Source organism: Camelus dromedarius, chromosome 8, assembly GCF_036321535.1.
Source record: "Camelus dromedarius isolate mCamDro1 chromosome 8, mCamDro1.pat, whole genome shotgun sequence".
Taxonomy (NCBI): domain Eukaryota; kingdom Metazoa; phylum Chordata; class Mammalia; order Artiodactyla; family Camelidae; genus Camelus; species Camelus dromedarius.
Window position 1 is genome coordinate 7,764,278 of NC_087443.1, and position 23,040 is coordinate 7,787,317.

At 51.4% G+C, this 23,040-nt stretch overlaps 1 protein-coding gene across 1 annotated transcript in view; it reads right to left on the reverse strand.

Annotated features, from left to right (window-relative positions):
• Positions 1–236: 236 nt before the first annotated feature.
• Positions 237–23,040, reverse strand: part of PCNX2 (pecanex 2) — a 220,803-nt gene continuing 197,999 nt past the window's right edge. The window contains exons 28-33 of the mRNA XM_064488633.1: positions 14,198–14,342; positions 13,483–13,713; positions 12,254–12,528; positions 11,280–11,464; positions 3,163–3,611; positions 237–1,214 (exon numbers count right to left, since the gene is read on the reverse strand). Of these exons, the coding sequence (XP_064344703.1) occupies positions 1,038–1,214; positions 3,163–3,611; positions 11,280–11,464; positions 12,254–12,528; positions 13,483–13,713; positions 14,198–14,342 (1,462 nt within the window). The 3' untranslated portion in view covers positions 237–1,037. The remainder of the gene's footprint in view (positions 1,215–3,162; positions 3,612–11,279; positions 11,465–12,253; positions 12,529–13,482; positions 13,714–14,197; positions 14,343–23,040) is intronic.

A 23,040-nucleotide genomic window follows, 5' to 3' on the forward strand; every position in this document is an offset into this window, starting at 1 on the left:
AAGGGTGGTTCATCAGGTCAGTGATGGTGTTTTCTATGGACTCTGTTCTGGGAACCCTTCCTCCTCCCTCACGTCAGTGAGAGGCCACGTTTCTGCTCTAACCAATGGGAATCTTAAGATGAGAAAAGTCTTAGAATTTAGAATTTGCCCAAATACCATTCTTATAGTAAAGGGTAGATTTTTTTTTTTAAAGAAACGACAAGTTTCACCAGAAGTCAAACAACTGGACACAGCAATAACTAAAAACATTTTAATTCCAAAAACAAGGGTGTGCCCTGCGACACAGTAAGGATTGCCTGGCTTGGAAACAAGCCTGCGTTCCTGGGAAGCACACAGGAGCCCCGGCGAGCCGGGGCCTGGCTTCCGGCAGGAAGGCGCTCTGGCTGCAGTGAGCACATCATTCCGAGGTGGCTCTCCACGCCCCGCGTGGACTAGACTTCTGCACTCATGTTGCTGGGGACGGTTGGCTTCTTCCATAGGATGCTTTGGACGTGACTGCATGCTCCATCACGTTCCTTGCAGTGAAGCTTAACATCTGCATGAATATTATAAAGAAGTGAGATTTTTCTCTAAACGTAGACTGAACATCAGCGCATTTGACCAGCTGATGGCGTGATACGTGCTGCGTGGGCTCGGTCACCGTAACGCCTAAAATGCCAGTTGTTCAGCATGCAGCGGTCTAAGTTCCCCAGGGCGGGAAAGACTTATTTATGTGCTCTACTTGAGATGTCTTAAGATGTTACATGGCTTTTGTTTGAATTTTCCAGTACTAGAAAGTGTTCTGTGCCCCCGCATCCCACCGCTCTGGGGCCGTGAGCGCCCAGGGCCGTGCTTGGCAGGAAGGAGGCTTGATGTCAAGACCTGTTTGCATCAGGTGAGATGTTTTTCGAGAACCGAAGATAAAGTTTGTTTTCTGCACAGCTCCCAGATTCTACAGGACAGCTCCAGGGTCGCATCATCCGTTCTTTTTAGAAAGAGAAAACTGGAAATTCCATCCCTCCCCGACCACGGGGCCCCTCCCCCACCACGCGGCTCCGCTACTGCTCGTCTGAAGCGCTCTGCTGGGAGGCGGTGTCGTCCAGGCCCATGTCCTCCTGGCTCGCTCTTCTGCAGATCACCCCGAGGTTCTCCGCCCCGGCCCCAGCCAGAGGGCGGTCTTGAAGTGGCTCCTGCTCGGTGGTGGCCTCAGTGGGGTCACAAGGCTCAGAGAAGTGCTTCCAAAGAGAAACAGCGAGTGGTAAGTCAGCAAACTTGCCTGCCTCTCCCACCTGCCACCCCCAGGGCCGTAGGTACCAACCCATAGTGTTGCAAGAACCTGGGGTCGGAGTCTGGAGTCGGGTCCAGCCACAGAGGACTAAAGAGGGGCCTTCAAGGAAGGGGGACGCAGCCCAAACCACGTATCTGACTTAGTGAGGGGGCTGCCTCTGCACACAGGGAGCTGGGCCCAGGTAATCTGGAAAGCGCTGATCTTGGGTAAAAGGTCGTAAGTGAGCCCAGATTTCCCGGGTTTGGGGCAATGTCACTTCCTTTACACTTTGCCCTGCGTAGGTGCTAAGTTCTGCCGGTTTGACCCTGCACAGTAATACAGAGGCATTTTATTCTGGCTGCGTTTAGTCCCAAGGACCCAGCCATCCTTGTTGGAGAGAGGGAAAGAGAATTTGCCGAATCCCAAGACTATAGCCACAGACTGAAACCAGACTGGTGGCTGTCGGACTGGTGTGATAGTGCGGGCACTTACTGAGGAAGGGGAAAGGGAAGGCTGTCCGTTTCCGTTTAGTTACCTAACTGAACTTCATCAAAGTCCTGAAGTAACGGGGGCTCCGGGATGCTCATAAGCCCCGCCCTGAAAGCGGCTCACCACTGCTGCGGCCCCGTGGCTGCTCTTAGGGCAGCTCATGCCGGCCTCGGTCTCGGGGTGGCCGAGTGCACCACTCCTGCTTCTCCTGGGGGTCTGGGAGTTCGGGGGGTAGGGACCCCGCCTGTAGGGCTTGTCCCCCTCATCCACCTCCAGATACCTCCACACGGAACCAAAGGCCCAGCAGGCCTGGCTCCCTGCTTCCCCGCTGGCAGGAGAGCGTGTGAACTTAGAAAAGGAGCAGGGAAATCTCCAGGCTGGCCCTGCTTTCTGCCTCACTGTCCTCTGTTCCCCTCCCTCCCCAGTACAGCAGAGAACTGCCAGGTGTTCACCAACTTCCTTAACTTGTGAAGCTCCAGTGTTCATCCAGCGCCAGCTAACCTGGAGCTCTGGCTGAGCAACTGTCTCTTCGGGTGAATCGTCAAAACTCTGCCTACCGTTTGAACACCTGAAGCTGAAGGCCATCCTGGCAGCTTTACAGTGAAATCTGGTGGGTGGGAGTGAATGTGTGTCCTTTCCCTTGGGCCAGGGGAATGTGAAAGAGAAGGAAATAAGTCTCCGGCTGCAGGGACCAGTGAGGACACCCCCCCATCCCAGGTCCGGGCAAAGCGGGGAACGCTGTCATCAGGCACCAGCTGACAGCGCCTGCCCAGGCATCATCATGTGCTCTGTCTCCTGTCTGCCTCAGAGCAGGGCCAGACCGCCTCTGGTCTAATCACCTGCCCTCACTGTGGATCAGGTGTGTTTCCCGCGGGACCCAAACTCACACAGTCATTCACATTTCACGCAGTGTGACGCACTAACAATATACGTGCTTCTAATTCATCTGTTTTTCCAGTATAATTGGAATTGTTAAAAAAATTTCTTATCTTCAATTTTCAAGCCCTTTACAGTTTTCTTTCTTCTTGGAATGTCCTTATTCTGCATGGAATAAATTTGGGTAACAAAACACTCTGGGACACTGTGGCATTACTTTGATAGCTATTACATATTACCTATAAAGATGATTTTGCTCAAAAGAAAATATTTTATCTATTGGTGTGTATACTTATATGTTCTTACTATTAAATACTTGTATTGCAAATGAAAACTATTGCAAATTACTTGTAAAAACCTGTGTACTTGGACGAAGGAAAGCATCGCCCTATCTGGGTGACAGGCCCCTGAGGAAACACAGTTGTCTCCCAGATTTGGGGGATGTGGTGATCAGTGTTTTACTCTGGGGACCCTGTGGGGAAGGCGATGGGAGCCTGCGGGCCGGTGGACCGGGGTCAGGAGCCCAGGAGCCCGCCCGCCGAGCCCCTTACCCATGCAGGCTGGCCGGCGGCCCTGGCCGAAGGGCCCATGGTGATGTTGACGCTGCTGGATGACTGGGTGTCACTGGTGTTGCCACCCTCTGCGGCGGACAGTCCGGAAATGACCAGAACGCTTGAGAAGCTCCTCTTGCCGAAGAGGAAGCTCAGGGTGGAGCTGGTGGACGAGCCCAGGCTGGACCGGATGAGGGCCTCGGCCCGCTCACGGACGCTCAGGTGGCCGGTGGTGGTGACAGGCGGGGGCTGTGAGTGCAGGGACGCGGCCGAGGTGTGCAGGGACAGCCGGCTGCCCGAGAGCCTCTGGGCCAGCTCGTGGACCGACGTGGACGTCTGCAGGAAGGCCGGGTGGCCCTCCACCAGGGGGCCGGACGAGCGCAGGACGGGTGGCGTTTGGCTCAAGGCCCCGGAGGCCTGGATGGACCGACTCCTGCCTTTCCTCCTGCCTTTAGAAGAAAGCAGAGGGACCAGGTGGCCACAGCAGGCGGTCACCAACATCAGTGTCTGTGCAGTGAGGCGGGCAGGCGGCCTGCTCCGCGGGCCCCGAGGGACTCAGGTTGGCCCTCGGGCCTTCTGGGCCTGGATGGGGGGCTGGGACCCCAGGGCGGGGCTCCCCTGAGGCCTGGGAACTGAAGGGCTGACCCAGGGCAGGGCGGGGGCATCGGTGTGGGGGGCATGGCCATGGGGATGGACCCGTCCGGTTTGCCCAGGACTGTCCTGGTTCAGCACCGAAGTCCTGCATCCCCGGAAGCCCCTGTCCCTGGCAAACCCATCGCATGGCCTCATCAAGCCCCGTCTTGTCCCTGCTGCAGGACTGGGTCCCAGGCCCCTCTGGTAAGCAGCGATAAAGGGAAAACACGCAGGTCTGTGTCATTCTTAGCTGCCCTCAGAAAGGGAAGAAAAGGATCGAGCCACGTGCTGTGGCCTTTGTTTTCTAGAAATTTTCCCTGAAGATCAAGGTCTTTAAGAGGAAGCCTTCACCGGCCCCACCCAGGCTTGCAAGGCCCAGGTTCCCACCTCTCTTGGGGCCTCCGGGGACTGGAGCGGCTCCCAGCTCCCTTTGGCCTGCGGTCCCTCCCCACTCAGGGTCCCTCCTGGCCCAGCTCTTGCTTGTTGAGACAAGGTCATTTTTTTTTTAATGGAGGGACTGGGGATTGAACCCGGGACCTTGTGCATGCTAAGCATGCTCTCTACCACTGAGCTCCACCCCACATCCCCTGAGACAAGGCCACTTTTGACACAAGGGACTAGGTCCTTGCGCCCTAGGGGTTTGGTCCTGGCTGTGACACTGGAGGAGGGAAGGCTGAATGCCCGTCTTGTGCCCTATCTTCCTCGGCAGCTTTAGATTCTGAGCAGGTAAGAGTGCGACCTGCCAGGACACTGAACTGCTCAGCTTAAGCCTCAGTCATCACTGGGTCTAATTTTAAAATATTATTTTTAAAGGGGCAGCTAGTGACATCACGATCCTCCCAGCTGCCTTATGGGCGCATCTCCTACAATTACATCCAATCAGTAAAAACAGAGGGTGCTGAGGGGTGGGGACCCCCAAGGACTGTGCAACGCATCTTCTCGTGTTTCACCTCACCCCAAGTGCCCACATCATTTATTTTAGTTTTTTAAATTTGTTTCAGGTATTTTAATTTTTGTCAAAGAGCCAAAACAACATGAATATGATTGACGACACCTCAGGGTCCTCTCCAGAGTTCCAGTCCCGAATTCTCCCCCAGTGCGACCGCCATCATGAAATCGCTGTGTCTGTTTCTAGTCCACATTTTTATATTTTCACTGTAACATAACCGGACCCGTGAACAGGATACAGCATATTTATATGTTTTCTGAATTTTAGAGGAATGCTCTCCTACTGCATTCTCCAGCTTGACTTTTCATTCAATGTTTTTATGTTCTCTTCCTGATAAATATATAGATACATGTCAGTTTCCTTCATTTTTACCAGGATATACCACATATATTTGTCTTTTCTCCTATTGATGGACATTTGTGCTGTTTTCGGTCTTTTATCACAAATACTGTTTGTGGCATATACGCCATCTTTTCTCAAGAGCAGTTTTCAATCTTTGCACATCAGAATCACCTGGGAAGTTTTTTTACCCCAAGTGCCCAAATTATTAATTGTGCATCCTGTGATCCTGAAATATTTACTTGTGTCTCTAGGAGAGCCCTAGAGCGAGGCATCTTTTGAGAGAACGCCTCAGGGAACAGATGTTAATCTGCACACCGTGGGTCCCCTCAGCCCTGCTCCTCCCACGGCCGCTGGCTGGCTGGCTGAAAGGACCCTTCCACCTCACGTTAACCTGAGTGCAGTGTGCTCACCGTGGTCCACGGGGGAGGCGTTGCCCATTTCCAGAGGGCACTGGTGTTCCCACCTGGCTCCCCCTTGCCTGTCTGCTGAGAAATCGGGGTCCCCCCCTCAGCAATGCTGCTCACGGAGCAGTGGCACTGGTCAGCCCCCAACATGGGCCTCCCCCGGGGCTGGGGCACATCTGGACCATCTCTGCTGATGCTCTTACCGAGGAGGAAAGCAGAAGAGAGGGATCCTGATTAACCAGAATTAAGAACAGGGACGGTGGTTTGTTAGTTTATTCAGCATTTGGCCAGGCCAAACATCTGTTTGTGATTTATAGTGTGACGCTGACTGCTGTCCAAAATACTCCGCACTGATCCGAGAGACAGTGATTTTGATGCTGGAGAGGCCACCCATACTTGGTGGGGGAACTTCTCCGCTAATCCCAGTAACAAAGGGACAAAGACCCATCTGTGTGTCAGACAGGAATGGTCTGTGTTCTATGCAAGATGGGGTGACCCCCTCCAGAAATTTCATTGCTTCTGATTTTCTTGGGGGTTTTTTTGTCACTCTTTTTTTTAAAAAATTAATTTTGCAAATGGAACAAGTAAGAAACCAAGTGAAATGCATTACTACTACTCAGGGTCATTACTGTGTCGTTTAACTTACTTTGCTAATTACTTCATTATCAAATTATGAGTCTTTCCAGGGAAAACCTCCTTAGAACCTGGGCTGAGAGTCTATATAAAGTACCTTCCTTGGTTCCTTCTCCTGGCACTGTTCCTTCATCTTTGATTGTTATCTGAAAGTGGTACCAACAGAGGGGCACCGACTTCCTCTCCAATCTGGGATGCAGATTAGCTATGACTTCCTAAGTGCTCCCAGCAAGCAGGTCCCCGGCCTCCCCCAGCGGGCCAAGGCCCCTTCCAGCAAGAAGACCACAGGTAGTCAGGCCAGAGTCAAGGCCACAGGGCGTCAGGGGACACTAGCCAGTGCTGGGCACACCGGGGCAGCCATGCACAGTGTGGTCGCCCTGGACCCCAGTCCTCTGAGAGTCTGGAAGGGCCGAGACTGAGACACTGGGCTGGGAACCCAGGCAGGGACCAAGGGAGTGAGGAAACAGCTGGAATCCCTGTGGTGGGAACTGGGCCTCGGGTCCTGTGTGTAAAACCAGACCCCTGTTCTTAGAATTTGGTTCACAGTCACCCTTTAGAATGGCTCAGTCACTGCTACTCGGTGAAGCTTCTCTGTTGTGCCCTCCCCAGTCAGCTGCACCACCTCGGCCCCAGGGCCCTGTCCCCAAGGCCTCACCAAGAGAGCGTTCAGTCTTAGATCTGGAGAATCTTCTAAAGATATAAAGTCAGGGCCCTGTGGGGTCCTGGCAGGGGGCTTGGGGCACAAAGACAAGCCAATGGGATCAGCAGCCCTCGGCTCCCCATTCTGGGCCGTGACGGCCAGAAACTGGCTATGGCTGAGTTTCGCTTGGGGTTCTGTGACCCAAGGGCCTGGTACCCCGGCCCTTGGTACCCCTGGTATCCCAGCCTCAGCGGGCGTGGCTGAGTCGGGAGGGCGACCATCCGCATTCAGCCAGCGTCTGCACAGCACTGCCTCAGCCCTGAGGGGCCCCTGGCACTTCAGAAGGTCCCCCTCGGCCCCCTCCCATCACATCTCTCCCCGCGGGCCAGGAAGCCACGGAAACAAGCGACATGCCACCTGCTTCCACACCCTCCCGCCGCCCCGTGCTGGGCGCCTGGCACTCCAGAATGTCCGGCCCACATCCAGAGCCTGCACAGACCTGTCCCCGCACTCGCCCCCCAGGGTGGGCCTGGGGCCTTCCTGCAGCTCTGTGCACCCGAGGCTGAGGTGAGGCAGGGAGCAGCTGTCCGCAGGGTGTGGATGGAGTGTGGACAGGCAGCCCAGGTGGTCTACACACACGTACAAGGCCCCCATTGGGCAGAGTGGGGCGGGGGGGGGGCAGCGAGCTGTGGTCTCCATGTGTGCTCCTGTCCCCGGCCCGGAGAAGTCGGGGCCACCCACCAAGCACCCACAAGCACTGTGCTGTCTTAGTGCAGGAGCGGACGGCCCACAGTCCCTGAGCTCACACACGCAGAGTCGGGGCAGTGACCCCCAGTTCATATGCTGAGATCCTAACCCCTAGGTCCTCAGAATGTGACATGATTTGGAAACAGGGCTGAGGCAGGTGTAACTAGTTAAGATGAGGTCTTACTGGAGCGGGATGGACCCCATCCAATGTGACTGGCGATAAAGAGGGGGAAATGGGACACAGACAGGTGCACAGGGAGGAGGCCACGCCACGATGCAGGCTGAGATCAGGATGAAGCAAATGAAGATAAGGATGCCACAGATGCCAGCAAATCCCCAGAAGCCAGGAGAGAGGCTGGGGACCCACTCTCCCTCGCAGCCTCAGAAGGAAGCAGCCCTTGCTGGCACCTTGACCTTGGACTTCCAGCCTCCGGGACTGGGGGACAATCAGCATCTGGTGTGGAAACCACTCAGTCTGTGGGACTTTGTGACAGCTGCCCCGGCAAACGCATACAGGTTTGTTCTGGGGGACGTGGAAGCTGTGATTCAACAGAAGAACGTCTTAGGCTAAAGTCCCATCACTCTGGCTGGTCTGTGGGAAAGAGATTTCTGATTCTGTGCTGTTGTCAGGGCTGCATGAATGGCTGGAGAGGGCAAGAGAGCTGTTCGTCCTCTTTGAGGACAGGAGGGGTGTGGTGGTCCTTGGTCATTGTCCCTGCAACACACTGCCCCCCGACTCTCTGACCCTCTGTGGGGGGCGCCCAGTGCAGTGCCTTCTTTCCACAGACATGTTAGCTTCCTGAGCACAGGGAGGGACGTGTGTCTGCACCTTGTCCCCCATCCGTCCCCCTGCCCATAGTGGTGCCCTGCAGGAACCCAGGCATCTGCTTCCAGGAAGAGCTGGGCGTCGGCTTTGTCTGGTCGGGGCCCAGAAGGAAGACCAGTTGGAAGAGGAGCCCTTCAGCCAGGGTACAGAGTCAGTGGGGGGGGGACCCTGCCAGCAGCACAGATGGGGTGCTGGGAGGGAGGAGCCCGGGGCAGTGGGTCCATCAGGCTTGGGGACAAGGACAGCACTTGATGGGGGAGGCAGTGTCCCAGGGTCAGAATGATGGGTCTGGGCATGGGGGTTAGGACTGTAGGTGTTGGGCCGTCGTGTCCAGGTCCAAATCCCAGACCAGATGGTGACTTTGGGTGGTGACAGAACTTGTCCTAGGCCCCGGTTTCTCCAGCTGCAGGATGCGGGCAGGGAAAGTACCTGTCTCCTACAAGCTCCAGAATTTGCACTTGGAAAGCCCTCTTTGGACGTGGCACCCAGTAAGCACGGGAGGACTGTTACTTATGACGCTATATCGCTGCAGCACGGATGCACGTGGTACCACAGGGGGCGCGGGTGGGTTTGTACCAAAGCCACTGATGCTTGGCAGAGGGCTTCGTGGCGTCTCCAAAGATGCGGGGCCACTGCTGAGCTCAGAGCCTGTGGGTTGGGGCTGAGGGTCACAGGGCCCATGGGTGACGTCCCCAGGTGAGCCTCATTAGCTTGTAGAGCATGGAAAGCCAGGAGTGGCCTCGATGGGAGCAATGTTAAGAAACAGTAATGAGAAACTAACAGCTGGCTTTTGCTCTGGAAGATCCTGTTCCGACATCTGCCACAAAAGTCTGACTGCTCCCAGCCTCAGGCCTCAGCGGTAAATGGGAGGAATATTCGAACCTACGGTGTCTGGATGCTGAGAAGAGGGAGGAACACTAGCTCTTTCCAGGCCAAGTCAAGCGCTGGCGCCCATTTACTTGTAAGAAACGGAAGAGGCGTCTCACTAAGTCAGAGCTCGCCCAGCCCACCCGTCTCCAAAAGCCCCTGGCCCCTCCAGCCAGGCCTCCCCTGACTCCAGCCTCCCTCTGGTTCCGACCAGTCACCTGGACAAAAATGCCAAACACTCAGTCGTGTCTCCATTTGAACCTGCCTTACAGTTTCCCATCTGGACAATCACTTCTGTGATTGAAACTTTGAAACTTAAACTTCTCATGCAATTATAGCTGTTCACTAAGCAATGAGAAATCCCTGGCCTGAGAGCCAGCTACACATTGGGGGCCTCTGGCTGGGCCAGGGCTCCGCTCAGGGTTCAGGGCAGACAGCACTGGGCAGGGAAGGGGCCCTTCTTCTCCCTAAATAACTAATATCAACTACTTTGCCCGCCTACCCACCCTTCTCTCCCTCTCTTTTCCTTTCATCCTTCCATCTTTCATCTGTCTTCTACTACCTGGCTATCATGTATTTATATCTGCCTGTCTAATTATCTATCTATCTATCCATCCATCTATCCATCCATCTATCTATCATCTATCTATCCATCCATCTATCCATCCATCTATCCATCCATCTATCTATCTATCCATCTATCCATCCATCTATCCATCCATCCATCTATCCATCCATCTATCCATCCATCTATCTATCTATCTATCCATCTATCTATCCATCTATCTATCCATCTATCTATCCATCTATCTATCTATCTATCTATCTATCTATCTATCTATCTATCTATCTATCTATCCATCCATCTATCCATACATCCATCCATCCATCCATCCAACCATCTATCTATCTATCTATCTATCTATCTATCTATCTATCTATCTATCTATCTATCCATCCATCTATCCATCCATCTATCCATCTATCTATCCATCTATCTATCCATCCATCTATCCATCCATCTATCCATCCATCTATCCATCCATCCATCCATCTATCCATCCATCCATCCATCCATCCATCCATCTATCCATCTATCCATCTATCCATCTATCCATCTATCTATCTATCTATCTATACTATCCATCCATACATCCACCAACTTGCTCATGTTTATATTAATCTTTACTCTTTCAGTTAAATCCTCAGCCTTGCTCTGGGCACATCCAGGAGGCAGGGACTGCTCCCTGCTACCTCATTTGGGGCCGAGCTGCCAGGGGGAACATTCATAAATGTAATGAATGCATCTGGAAGGTGAGGAAGCACTGAGGCCAAGAGGTGAACCCACTAACAGTGTTGGAAGGACAAAGCCAAGTGCATTGTGCCAGCAGGGACCCGGGCAGAGCATCTGTCTCTCCCACCTCCACTCGGGCGTGTCCTCTGCGAGCCCTCAGGGTCGCCATTTCTAGCCTGGCCCCTTCCCCTGTGGAGTGAGGTTTTGGAACCTCATCCATCTGGCTGAGCCTCACTACTTCGGTGGGAGTTTCAATATGATTTTAAACGTTAAACTCAGCCTGCACTTGGACCAAGCCCCCTCCTCCACTCCCGTCTGCCAGTACCCTTCTTCCCTCTTTTCTTCTCCTCTGAAATATCAGGTGTAACTGGAGGGCAGCCGGGCTGTGCTCACCACAGACTTGGAGAGGGCGGTCAACTCACAGAAGGGCAGAGACGCTGGTGTGGATGGAGAGCCACAACACAGCCGGACATGGGAGACACACCCCAGTGGTCACTGAGTGAGTGAGTGACCACTGGACAGACAGACAGACAGATGGCCAGCTGGCTGAGGTAATGGATAGACAGCTGGATAAAGGATAACAGCTGACTCTAACACATAGAGAGTTTTTCCAAACAGAACCTATAAGAGTCAGAGTATTTTGGGCATCCTTTGGCCCATTACTGATTTTTCCTGGATGAAGTTGCTCTTAGAGGCTAGAATGAGGCAACATAACCCATGGCTTTGGCCAGTGGGACCAAAGGAGTATTTATTAGTAACCGTGAGGCCCCCGCGGCACTCACCTGTCCTCTGTGGCCCTTCGCAGGGTGACCAGTGGCGAGTTCCATCTTTTCGGGGCTGTTCAGTGCTGCTCTCCCGGCTCTCCCCACTGGGGGCGCTGCTGCCACCCGTGGGTGGGGCGCCTCCTCCGTCCACATCCTCAATGTTGCCAGCACCTTGGCGGCCAGCACCGCCATCCTTCAGCATCCTGTGAGAGGGAGAAAGGCTTCCAGGGTTCTCACCAAAACATTTCCAAGTCCCCTAAATGCCCCATCACATCCATGTCTAACTCAGGATGGCTGACTGCACTCTACAGGTGAATAGCACACCTGGGATGCAGGTGGAGAGAGTGGCTTCTATCCCCCAAACCTCAGTGTCTGGGAAATGAATCCATTGTGCCTGGAGGAAGAAGCCACAGGCTCCACCTCCTACAAGAACCCTCAGCTTTTATGCTCAACAAGGAGCTCAGCCAGATTCCGGCAAAACACTTAAGAATTCATTCCCATCAACCCAAGACATGATTACAACGGGTTAAGATTTAGTGGATGAGAGATTAGGGCTGGGGGAGTTTAAGCCTGGTTCTCTGTGGTTACTCCCAAAGACCCATCACCTCGGCAGCTCTGTGAGCACTCAAGCCCGAGTCTCAGCCCATGGAAGTGGGAGGGGGACAGGCTCTCATCTGTGAGGTTTCCCACTGATTCAGTGTCTGAAACTGCCTTTTGAAACAAATGATCTGTCGGAGGGCACTTGGGCCTAACGGATTTCATCATGGGAGGAAATAGTGATGGACAGTGAGATTCTAACCCGGAGCCCTGGAGCTCCCATGATGGACAGTGAAATTCTAACCCGGAGCCCTGGAGCTCCCATGATGGACAGTGAAGATTCTAACCTGGAGCCCAGAGCCCCCGGGATGGACAGTGAGATTCTAACCCGGAGCCCGGCGCTCCCAGCCCCTCCCAGCATCCAGAGAGAGAACGGCTTTGCTGTGAAGACCCACCTCAGCCACTTGGTTCGGAACCACGCCCTGAGGCCGTCCAGAGTGATGGGTCCGCTCCAGACATTCTTCAGCTGCCTGTGGGTCCCTAGATAGGATGTAGTTAGCGGGGAGACATACATGGGGTACCCCAGGGGCTGGTCGCACGAGGAATTAATCAGGTTTCGGAGGACCTGCTTGTTGTTCTGGATGCTGCCACGCTCCGGGTTGCGGTTGCGGAGGAATATGAGCTCCTGCTGCTGCCCTGCCCAGAGTCCTCGGACGCACTCTCTGTTCACCTGCGGGGCGGGGCGGACACGGGAGAGAGCAGAGGGTGCGGGCTCTCAGTCCGCTGGTCTAACCTAAAGACAGAATGCAAGGCTTTGGGGCTGAATACCTGCGAGCACAATACTTTGGCCTAAAGCCCTTCCACAGTCAAGCCAGGATGGCAGCCCTGCAAGGTGGATGGGATGCCATTTTCTTGGGGAGACAGAGATCAACTAAGCAGGAAGTAAGGCTTTGTTTCAGCCCGGTGGTTTGACGCTATAGGAAAAGGAGAATCTTGGGGGGGGGTGTTCTTGGGCCCAGGACCAGGTTATTGGAGGAAGATCTGGAATTTTAGAGAATTCGAAAGTCTTTAAGAACCAGCTTCTCTCTCTCTCTCTCACACACTCTCTCTCTCTCTCTTTCTATATATATATGTATATATATATATGTGTGTGTATACACACACACACACACACACACCCCACAACTTCTTTATCCTGCCGTCTCTGGATGGACGTTTAGGATGCTTCCATGTCTTGGCTGTTGTAAACAGTGCTGCTGCGAACATGGGGGTGCACGTATCTTTTCGAATTAGAGTCTTTTCTTTCTGTATACAGCTGTATAACTGAATCACCATGCTGTACACCAGAAACTAACAAAACATTGCAAATCAATGATACTTCAATTTAAAAAAAAGCAACAAGCTAGATTCTGACGTTCAGCGACACGTGCGACTAGTCCACCAGGACTTCTCGCCAAAGCCCTCACCTGCACACCAGCTCCCTGGGTGGGAAACGGCCCTGGCGGGGATGTACCACCCGTCCCGGGGACTACGCTGCGTGCTGGCCAGTACTTCCCCCAGAGGGTGGCTCTACACAGGGTATGCTGGCACCGGGGCGTGAGCATTGGTGCCAACCCATCCTGTTTCTTCTACCATTCTCCCCAGATGGGAGGCTCGCACCAGCCAGGAAGCGTGGCCGCCGTACCTTGATCACCTTGAAGCTCAGGAAGCTTCTGTGCAGCATGATGACCTTGTACTCGTCCGCGCCCTCGTCCACCACATGCCGCAAGGTCAGCAGCTCCTCCTTGTTGGACAGTACGGCTCCCCGCCAGGCCGGGTCACCCTCGTGACAGATCACCACCTTCTTCTCGAAGGACTGGATGGCCTCGTAGAGGACCACCGGGTCTTCATACTCGTCGGGGCAAGTGAACTGGTCCTGGGGAGGGAAGTCCATCCTGGGTCAGGAGGACCGGAGAGGCAGTCCCAGGCGGGTGTGCACGTGGCCACGAGGCCAGGGGCCTGCAAGACCAAGTCCACCTGCACATCCCATGCTGCCCCTGAGCGGACGGATGGAGGACTCCTCCCCATCCCAGAGCCCTGGCTGCAGGGACATGCTCGGCGAAGAGCCTGTGGCTTAAATTCCTGTGACTTTTTGATACAGTGTGAGCACTTCAGATGTCATTTTCTCCGGCCACATCCCATCTTCCCTCCTGGTGGGATGTCACCACCTCCTAGGGGCTCTCAAGAGCAAATCTCATCTGGCGACACTGAGAATATGTGATGTCTGCATGCTTAGTAACTAAGTCACACGCGCGCTCAAGAATGTCATGCCAAGGAAGGGGATCGTATTTTTGAAAAGTTATTTTTCCCCCAATGTTTCAGGCTGATTCCTTTTTTTTTTTTTTTTAAGAGACATTTACCTGGTGCAGCTTCAGGGACATCCTGAGAGCCGGGGCGACAACTTTGTGCAGCAGGTCGATGTCTGCAAACACCCACTCGTCTCGCGCTGTGATTCTGAAGTCACCTTTGAAGAGGGTGTGGAGGCCGTACAGGAAAGAATCCAGGCTGTGAAGCAAAGTCGGGTTACTGTGTGTCACGAGCGGAGGCATTCAGCGTCCTGTCACCTTGAGCTGGCCTGAGTCTCCCATGGGTCACCTCAAGAAGGATCTTACTATCTTTAGGCTGATGGGGCAGGAGTCCCACCTGCAGCCCACATTTGGACCCTCGTGACAACTGGTCGCCTTACAGAATAGCGCTCAATTCCTAGGTGTGATGGCGGAGGTGCTGGTCTGCGCTGGCCTGCCCTGTATGCCCTCAGAGTGATGCTAAGATGCTGTCCCGCCTGGTCCAAGGGCTCCCGGGCCTCCACTTCTCAGGATGGGGGGCACGGGGAAGCCTGAGGAAGAGCCCAGGGCTCTCCTTTGTCTTGTCTGGGTTTCTGGATAGTACTTTGGGGCTGTATCACTCATAATAAAAACTGGACTCTACCACCATAAGGAGAGATAAAATGAAGCCAAATGAAATCTCAAATTGGCCGTTTAGACTCTCAGGGAATATCCATCTCCCAATCCCACGCTTTCTTTTTTTTTTTTAATTAGATTTTTTTTTTTTACATTTTTTAAAAAATTGAATTATAGTCAGTTACAATGTATCAATTTTTGAATGACTAGTGGAAGGGTGCAGTAGAGAAGGTTAAAATGAATGACCAAAGGATTTCTCAGGACTGTCCCTGTTTTTATGTTTCTAGGTTTTTCGGCTTTGCCTCCATTTCCTGCCTGTAATTGAGTGTTGCCTGGATGGAGAGCAGAGGAAATCTTTCACGGTCAGGATCCTTTACATTTTGGATCAACGCAGGGAATGGGTTTGGGAAAGCAACTCTTCCTGTATCGTGAGGCTGGGAACACCTGTTCTCCCTTCATTCTTTCCCTCTATTTCCATTAATACGCTTGATCGCGGCTGCCTCTAACGACCCTGGCCTCTGACATCCCTGAGAGGGAGTTGGGGAGGGGGCGAGTACGAGAAACAGCATCCCTGATGGGGTCGAACTGCGACAGAAGACCCAGGGAGATGTGCGTGGCAGAGAATCTCTGAGGATGGCTGCTCGGAAGGATGCAGTGAGCGGGCTCACCGAGCAAGACTTTGGATTCCACACAGCACAGTAGACCCGCCCACCAGGGAAACGCTCCGCTGATTGCTGGTTTCGCACGTCATTGCAAAATGTTAATTCGCACTATCATTAATTTCCTCCCAGAGCTCCGTTGGGAGAGACACTGAGGCTTGGAGTCAAAGCAGGCTGTGGGAAACGGAAGCAGCCAGGGTCTGCGTGACCTGGAAGGTGGAGTTGGTGCCGTGGCCTGCAGGAGCCCAGAACCTTCCAGGAGGAGTCCCAGGAGGCAGCTGCCCCGCACAGGCTCTCCCCTTCCCCCCTTCCCCCCTTCCCCCCGCAGAACAAAGGCTTCCTGGGGCTGTGAGCTCTAGTGTTGAGAGTGGAGTGGTGGACGGCAGAGCCAGGCTGTAGCAGGGCAGATGTGGGGAGGGAAGCTTTAAAAAGTATCCAGAAATTCATACTACACTGTAAACTGACTATACTTCAATAAAACAAACAAACGAATAAATACACAAATAAATTCATCTGATGGTGCTGTCCATGTCACTACAAACGCTCCCAAATGCCCCACCATCATCAGAGAAGGGCAAATTACTGAAAAGAGGGAGTTAAAAATGAGTGGGATATCTTCTGGAAAGGATCCGAAGAGCACCTCGCTGCTTGCACATACGTGTAGAGCGATCACTCCTCTGGATGCAGGGCTAGGGATGGTGGCAGAGGAAGGAAGATGCCCAAGAAACACGCGCAGACAGAGAGGAGGGCCAGGGTTCAGCCCGTCGTCGGCTGGGCAGCGTGAGCAGGGCAGCCCGGACCGCTCACTCCGCGGTGGGGAGTACGCCCTTCCACGGGAGCCTCGCTACGCGCCTGCATCCCGTCTGAGGCCCCTAGTGAGATGTACTTTCCCGGTCATGTCTATTTTCAGAGAAAAATGACATATTGTGATGCTTACTGCTGTGCTATTACAGTGAGTCTCAAGGTAGGAAACAAAGCCTGAATTAGAATTCCACTAGATCGGGGCATGACCCCCAGCACCCTAAAGCTGAAGGCATCCTAAAACTAGGGTGTTTCATTACCTGCCTTTATCTTAAGGAGGATGAAGAGGAGGAAGGAGGCCCTGGGGGTGAGGGTCAGGGGGAGCAGAGGTCTCCGGACGCCTGCAGCTCACGTCTGACTTAGAGCATCATCGGGTAGAAGACGGGCTCCCACCCCCGCAGCCAACAGCTGGAGCAGGAAACAGGGTCACGTCTGAGCCAGTCAAGGGGACTAGAGCAGCCACTGCCCAGGCCCCTAGTCTGTTTTTATTAAGCCCTTAACACATGTGTAAGTCCGTGCTCATTGCTGAGCTGCGATCCGGTTTTCTCCATGTGGATATGCGTGATCACACATGCCGGTTTTTTCTGGGGCCTCCTCTGCCCGCTCCCCTATATAATCTCACACGGGGGGACACAGTTGTCCCTGCACTGACTCTGCCACGCTCCATCCACGTTCCACAGGTCAGCTACACACTGGTGGCCCGGTCTGCATGTGTGTTTTTTTTTCTTCTTACTTAGTAATATCTTGCCTTTATACCTGGGTGCATATGTGTGTGTGTGTGTATGGGACACGGGCCCACGTTTGTATGTGTGCTTGCATGTCTGTGTTGGAAAGGATGCTCCAGCCTCTGCCTCAGGCTCTGCACCCATTGCAGACACCATGGACCACGAAGCAGGGTCTTCGTGACCTTCGGATTATACCGATTCCTATTCCTGTCTCTCTGGTTCTCGACCCCGTTTCCCATTATATGATGACACGGCCACTAGTGATGAATATAGTTGAGAGGTTAGGGCCATCAAGCCCCAGCACGGGCCACGGTGAGATTTCAAGAGCCACGATGTGATGTCAGCACCACTGCAGCACGTGTCAGCACAAGACAGTCCACAGAGGGAGCTTAAGTGGGTGAGGAGGCTATGGTCGGCGCCATGGAGAGGCGGATGGGGCTGTCTGAAGAGTTCCCACGGGGCAGATGGGATCAACCACACGGTGTGGCCGGCGGGAACAGGCATCTGGAGTCTGCGTGTGACTCTGCTCCGCCGACACAGAGCACAGAGCACTGCTCTGTGCTTCAGTTTTTCCGGTTGTCAAACAGAGCCAGTGACAGCACCCACCTCATCCTCTCTCACACACATTCACTGCAATCATCATTCTTATTTTTTTTCCAATGCCTTTTTAAAATTTTTCATTTTTTATTTTTATTGAAATATAGTCAGTTTACAGTGTTGTGTTGATCATTATTCTGATTTTCACCCAGAACTGGTATGTCCCAGGAACACAGGCTTCAGACACAAACAAAGGCTGTTTACACTGCAGAATCTCATGTGACCATTGGAGAGCAGTCCCGCGGCTAAAGGATGTCCATGATATGGTTTCAAAGAAAGCCCAGCTAAACTGAGAAATCGTAATTCCCAAGCGAGAAATGGTTAAAAGGCAAGATTTGATGAAAAGCTTTTGTAAAACTACATTTGGCCTGCTGATGGGTTAGCAGTCAACAGGTCTTTGCTTCTGAGCCTCTGAATCAGTGAGATCAACTTACTTGCTATCATCTAGTGAAAAGTGCCCCCCAAGGCCTGAAGACTGGGATCAGGTTGGCTGCGGAAGAAACAATCTCTTGGCAGTTGTTGAAAAATCAAAACTCGATTTTCAGATCCAGCTCCCAGAGAGTCTAAGCTAGTGGTTTGTGATGGAGTCTGGGGTCTGTATTTTGATTAAGCTGCCCAGGTGATACTGGGGTGAAGTGAGGTTTGGGACTCACAGGACCAGGGCCTGGATGTCTTTCAAGACGTCCAGACATCTCAGAGAAGAAGGGAGTGGGACCGCGGCATGAGACCCACGCACAGGGCCAGGGTAGGAGAATTTCTCACACAGTGCGACTCTAACTGGTCCTTTTTTGTATTTTCTATCTCTTTGCTGATGTTCTGTGTTCATCCATTCTTCTCCTGCTTTTGGTGAGCATGGTTATGACCCTTCCTTTAAACTCTTTCTCTGGTGCACTGCTTATCTCTGTTTCATTTGGTTCTTCTTCTGGGGTTTTGTCTTGTTCTTTGGTTTGGAAGGTGCTCCTTTGTCTCCTCCTTTTGCCCACTTCCCTCTGTTTGTTTCTCTGTATTAGGTACATCAGCTACTTCTTCCAATCTTAAAGGAGTGGCCTTATGTGGCAGGTGTCCTGTGGGACCCAGGGGTACAACATGCCCTGGTCACCAGAGCCACGTGCTCCCAGGTTATCCCCTGTGTGGGTTGAGTCCGCCTCCTGTCGTGGGGCTGCGATTGCTGTGGGGGTGTGGTGGGCGGGCCTGGCTGCTACCTCTGGGGACACACTGACATGTGGGGCCGGCCCCCAGGGGTGGGAGCTGCTTTGAAGGGCACCGGTGTATAAAAATCTCTCCTGCCAGTCTTCAGGCCATTCTCAGCGATAGTTGTGCTCTGTGTAGTTGCAGGTTTGTGTGTCCGTGGAGGAGAGGGGCTCAGGGGCTTCCAACTCCGCCATCTTGGTCTGATCTGGGTGATGAGTTTCATCTCTGGTCCAGAATCTCGCATCATGTTCTAGATTCTGATTTCTGGAGTCTCCAACCCCAGTCTGTCAGGTAGACCCCAATCTTGTCTGCAAGATGATCCAGTATGACATCTGGTCCTAGTCTGGGGTTACATCTTCAATAGAAGACTGGGAGGAGAAATTGAGACTATGTCCTGGGTTTCTGAGAACACTATTTTCCTCATTCCACTGTGGTGAGAGGGGCTGGGTAAATGGCAGATGTGACCTCAGACTGTGGCCATGACCTCCTGCCACAGGTCAGAGGTCAAGGCTCTCAGCCTCCAGCACAGGACATCTATGGCTGGACTGTTTGTCTATCATTTTTCTAGCTTACATTTATCTTATAATTTTCTATTCTCTCAGAAGCCTAGTTATTCCAGGAGTCAGTAAAACTTCTTCAAGCAAACGTGTGGCTGCTGTAAAATGCAGGTCTCTTCTCGCCTCTATAAATGGACCGTCCACAGGCTCCTCTCCTCACCTCTCATGTACTTGAAGACAGTCTTCAAGACATCTTTTAGCCCCTGGGGTCAGTGAAACTATTTTGACTTCCTGCTAAAACATGACTTTATATGTGTATGCCTTTCTTCAGCAGGTGACACAGTTCTACAAGGGAGATAAGCCCCAAGCTCCAACTTCATATACGACCAGTGTTTGCTTGTCCCATCCCTATGAACTCACTGTGTCTCCACAATATACAGACATTTTCTTTGAAGACATTTTATCTACTTGTGCTCTTTTGCTCACTTGCATTCAGCTCATCACTTAAGATGATTCTCCTTTTGCTCATCCTAATTTTGCATGCACATATTTTCCTTTCTGGAGGATAGTCTATCAAAGCTGTATCACTGTTGTAAAGTCAAAATATTTCCCCCACCAGCCCATCAAGTGAAGCAGAGATTGCGACTTAGGCTAGTGAGGCTCATCTGAGGAGTCAGTGTTCAAGATCATCTGCTGCTCTTTAACATCAAATATGTGAGGATGACTTGTTAGGTCTCATAACACGCACCTAAGGGCATACTCCTGAGTTAAAATTATACAAGGATAAGCAACCTAAATGTTCATCAAGAGATGACTGGATAAAGAAGTTGTGGGATATATATATATATATGGTGGAATACCACTCAGCCATGAAAAAGAATAAAATAATGCCATTTGCAGCAACATGGATGGACCTGGAGATGATCATTCTAAGTGAAGTAAGTCAGAAAGTGAAAGAAAAATACCATATGCTATTACTTATATGTGGAATCTAGGATATGATAAAAACTGAACTTAATTACCAAACAGAAACAGACTCACAGACATAGAAAACAAACTTACAGTTACCAAAGGGGAAAGGGAGGAGAGGGATAAACTAGGAGGGTGGGATCAGAAGACACACACTACTGTACAAAAAAGAGATGAACAGCAAGGTCCTACTGTACAGCACAGGGAACTATATTCAATATCCTGTGATAAACCATAATGGAAAACAAAATGAAAATGCATATGTACACCTGAATCACTATGCTGTACACCCGAGACTAACACAACATTGTAGATCAACTGAACTTCAATTAAAAAAGAATGTCAAAAGAATAAGTTTCACCGGAGGAGAAAATGAGCAGGAATAGCTGTCCCACCACAAAACAGGGGGAGCAGGCGTATCAGATACTGAAACAGTGCATCACTCTTGTCAACCAACCAGTGTGGTTTTGTTGTCAAGAACAGAGACGCCGTTCATATTAACCAAAGTGTAAATCCAGAAGTGCGTTATTTACGCAGGGGCATGTGGTCTGTGGCAAAAGTGGTATTTCAAGTTGGTGGTGAGTTTAACTGACTACTACCTAACTAATGATGAGCTATGTAGCAAACAGTGTTGGACTACCAGCTACCCACTTGGGGAAAAAAAAGGACCCCTAGCTCCCATTGTGTATGGGAATATATTCTGCATGGGTTTGTTGGGAGCCAGTCCCTGATGGGCCTCATTCCTTGACCCATACTACCAGGTGTGCCAAGAATGCGTGCCTAGGTGGTTTCTCAGAGCTGTGTTTGCCAAGAGCATCGTTGAGAGGGGAGGTAGCATTTCTCCCTGCTGTAGGATGGCTGGCTCCCTGAGCTTGGCGGTCTTCTCCCGAGATGGAGAACAGATGTTCAGCACCACCCCCAGGCCCTGGGAGCAAAGGAATCTATAGGAATAGCTGATACTGTGCTGTGAGGAAGCACCCTTTGTCTCTGGACCCGGAGTCTCATGTCCTCTGCCAGAATCCATGAAACAGTAACAAGGCCGCTAATTAGCCACTCAGTCAAGTCAAATCCCAAGACCTGATATTCAAAAACTAAATGGAAAGAAACAAAACTCTAGAAATCGCCAAAGAAAACAGAGGCTAGCATTTTTCTATCCTGGAGCTGCAAAAACACTTTGAAGAAAGACATAAAATCCAGAAATAATATAATAAAAATTTTTAAAAGTTGTCATGAATAAAAATAAATTAACCCTTGATAGAAGATACTTTTTAACACGTATTAATTATCTTAATAACAGAATAGCTCCAAAAAAATCAGAAAGTATCTTATAAAAATGGGTGTAGCAAATTACAGAAAACAATACATGCCCAATCACATGTAAAGAGTCTGTCCCTCACTATTAATAATGGAAATGCAAATTCAAAGAAGAATGAGATTTTTTTTTTACCCATGCGACTAGAAAAATTAAAGAAGATTGAATATCCAGCATAAGTCAGGGCATGGCAAAATACAGTGAGAGTAGAAACTGGAATAGAGTTTCAGAGAGCAGTTTGACTCTATAAAAATTATGTTTAAAAGTATTTTGAGCTGTGGAACCATTTTTCACAAGCACCACCATTTACTGAAGCCTGACATGTGAAACGTAGAGCACAGCTGTGTGTTTGGAGCCAACCCGGTCAGATTCCAACCTCCCCTGTCCCACTGTGTCCCCCACCGCCCCCAACCGCCCCCACAACATAGCCAACAAAATCAGAACTTCATGGACTTCAGACCCTGAACCACTGGCCCAGGGCAGTGTGCAAAATAACTTACCTTTAGTAAGTCAAGGACTGAAATGAAAGCATGCTGTAGGATTCCTAGTAGGGTATGGGACCTCTCAGTGGAGCGAATCAGCCCCAGATAATCAAATCTTTCCCTAGCATGCCAAGAGTATTATTCCCAGATTTATCCCATCACTCTGTTTGGAACACGCAGAGCTGACATGGAGTATGAGAAACTGTTTGAAACAAAGAAAATCTCATCAAAACAAGGTTTAACCAAGCAGCTGGTGAGCCTGGTGCTTAATCAAGGGAAAAAAATAAATAAATACAGCCGGCCAAGCAAGAAACACCTGGAATACTTGAACAAGCTCCATGAAGAACAAGATGGAAGAGGTCTGAAAATACATTAGGTGGGAACTGAAAGAGAAATCTTTGAAGCATTGTATTTGTAATCGTCAAGAAAATTTGAAATTTATTAAAAAAAAAAAAAAAAGAAACTTCACTTGATTCAACAGAAGATCATCTGTCTGGATGCTGTGACCATCCGAAGACTCATTTTGTGATTCCAGAACCTTCTAGAGCCCTTCTCAAAAACAGTATTGTCCATTTACAGTATTACAGGAGCTGCGTTGTACTGTTTCACAAAGCCCACGAATGAAACTTCTGCTAGACTTTCAAACAACCATCAAATTCAGTCCCAGAGGACCACAGAGGGACCTGACTGGGTCTAGTATGAGGCTGAGTCAGGTAGGAGGGAAAGGAGGCTCCGAGAGTTGGTCAGCTTCTGCCCAGAGTCTTTCCTAGGACAGGATTTACACACTTTTATACTTAGTAAGCATCCTTCACCTATGAAGAAAGTCCCAAAGCTCTGAGACGTGGGAGTTGAAGGAATAGCTGCCTCAAATTCTAACCACTTTGGTTCTTGAGAGATGGAAGGACTGCCGGCCACACCCCTTCACCCTTTACCAAGTCACATGTGTCACAGAAGATGCCTGTCCGCGACTTGCCGCCAGCAATGACTCGCAGCTGCCCCCTGCAGGAAGGCCCTGGGAACCATAGTCAACAAGACTGCCTGGGCTTGTGTACCTAGCCACCAGGGTTGGT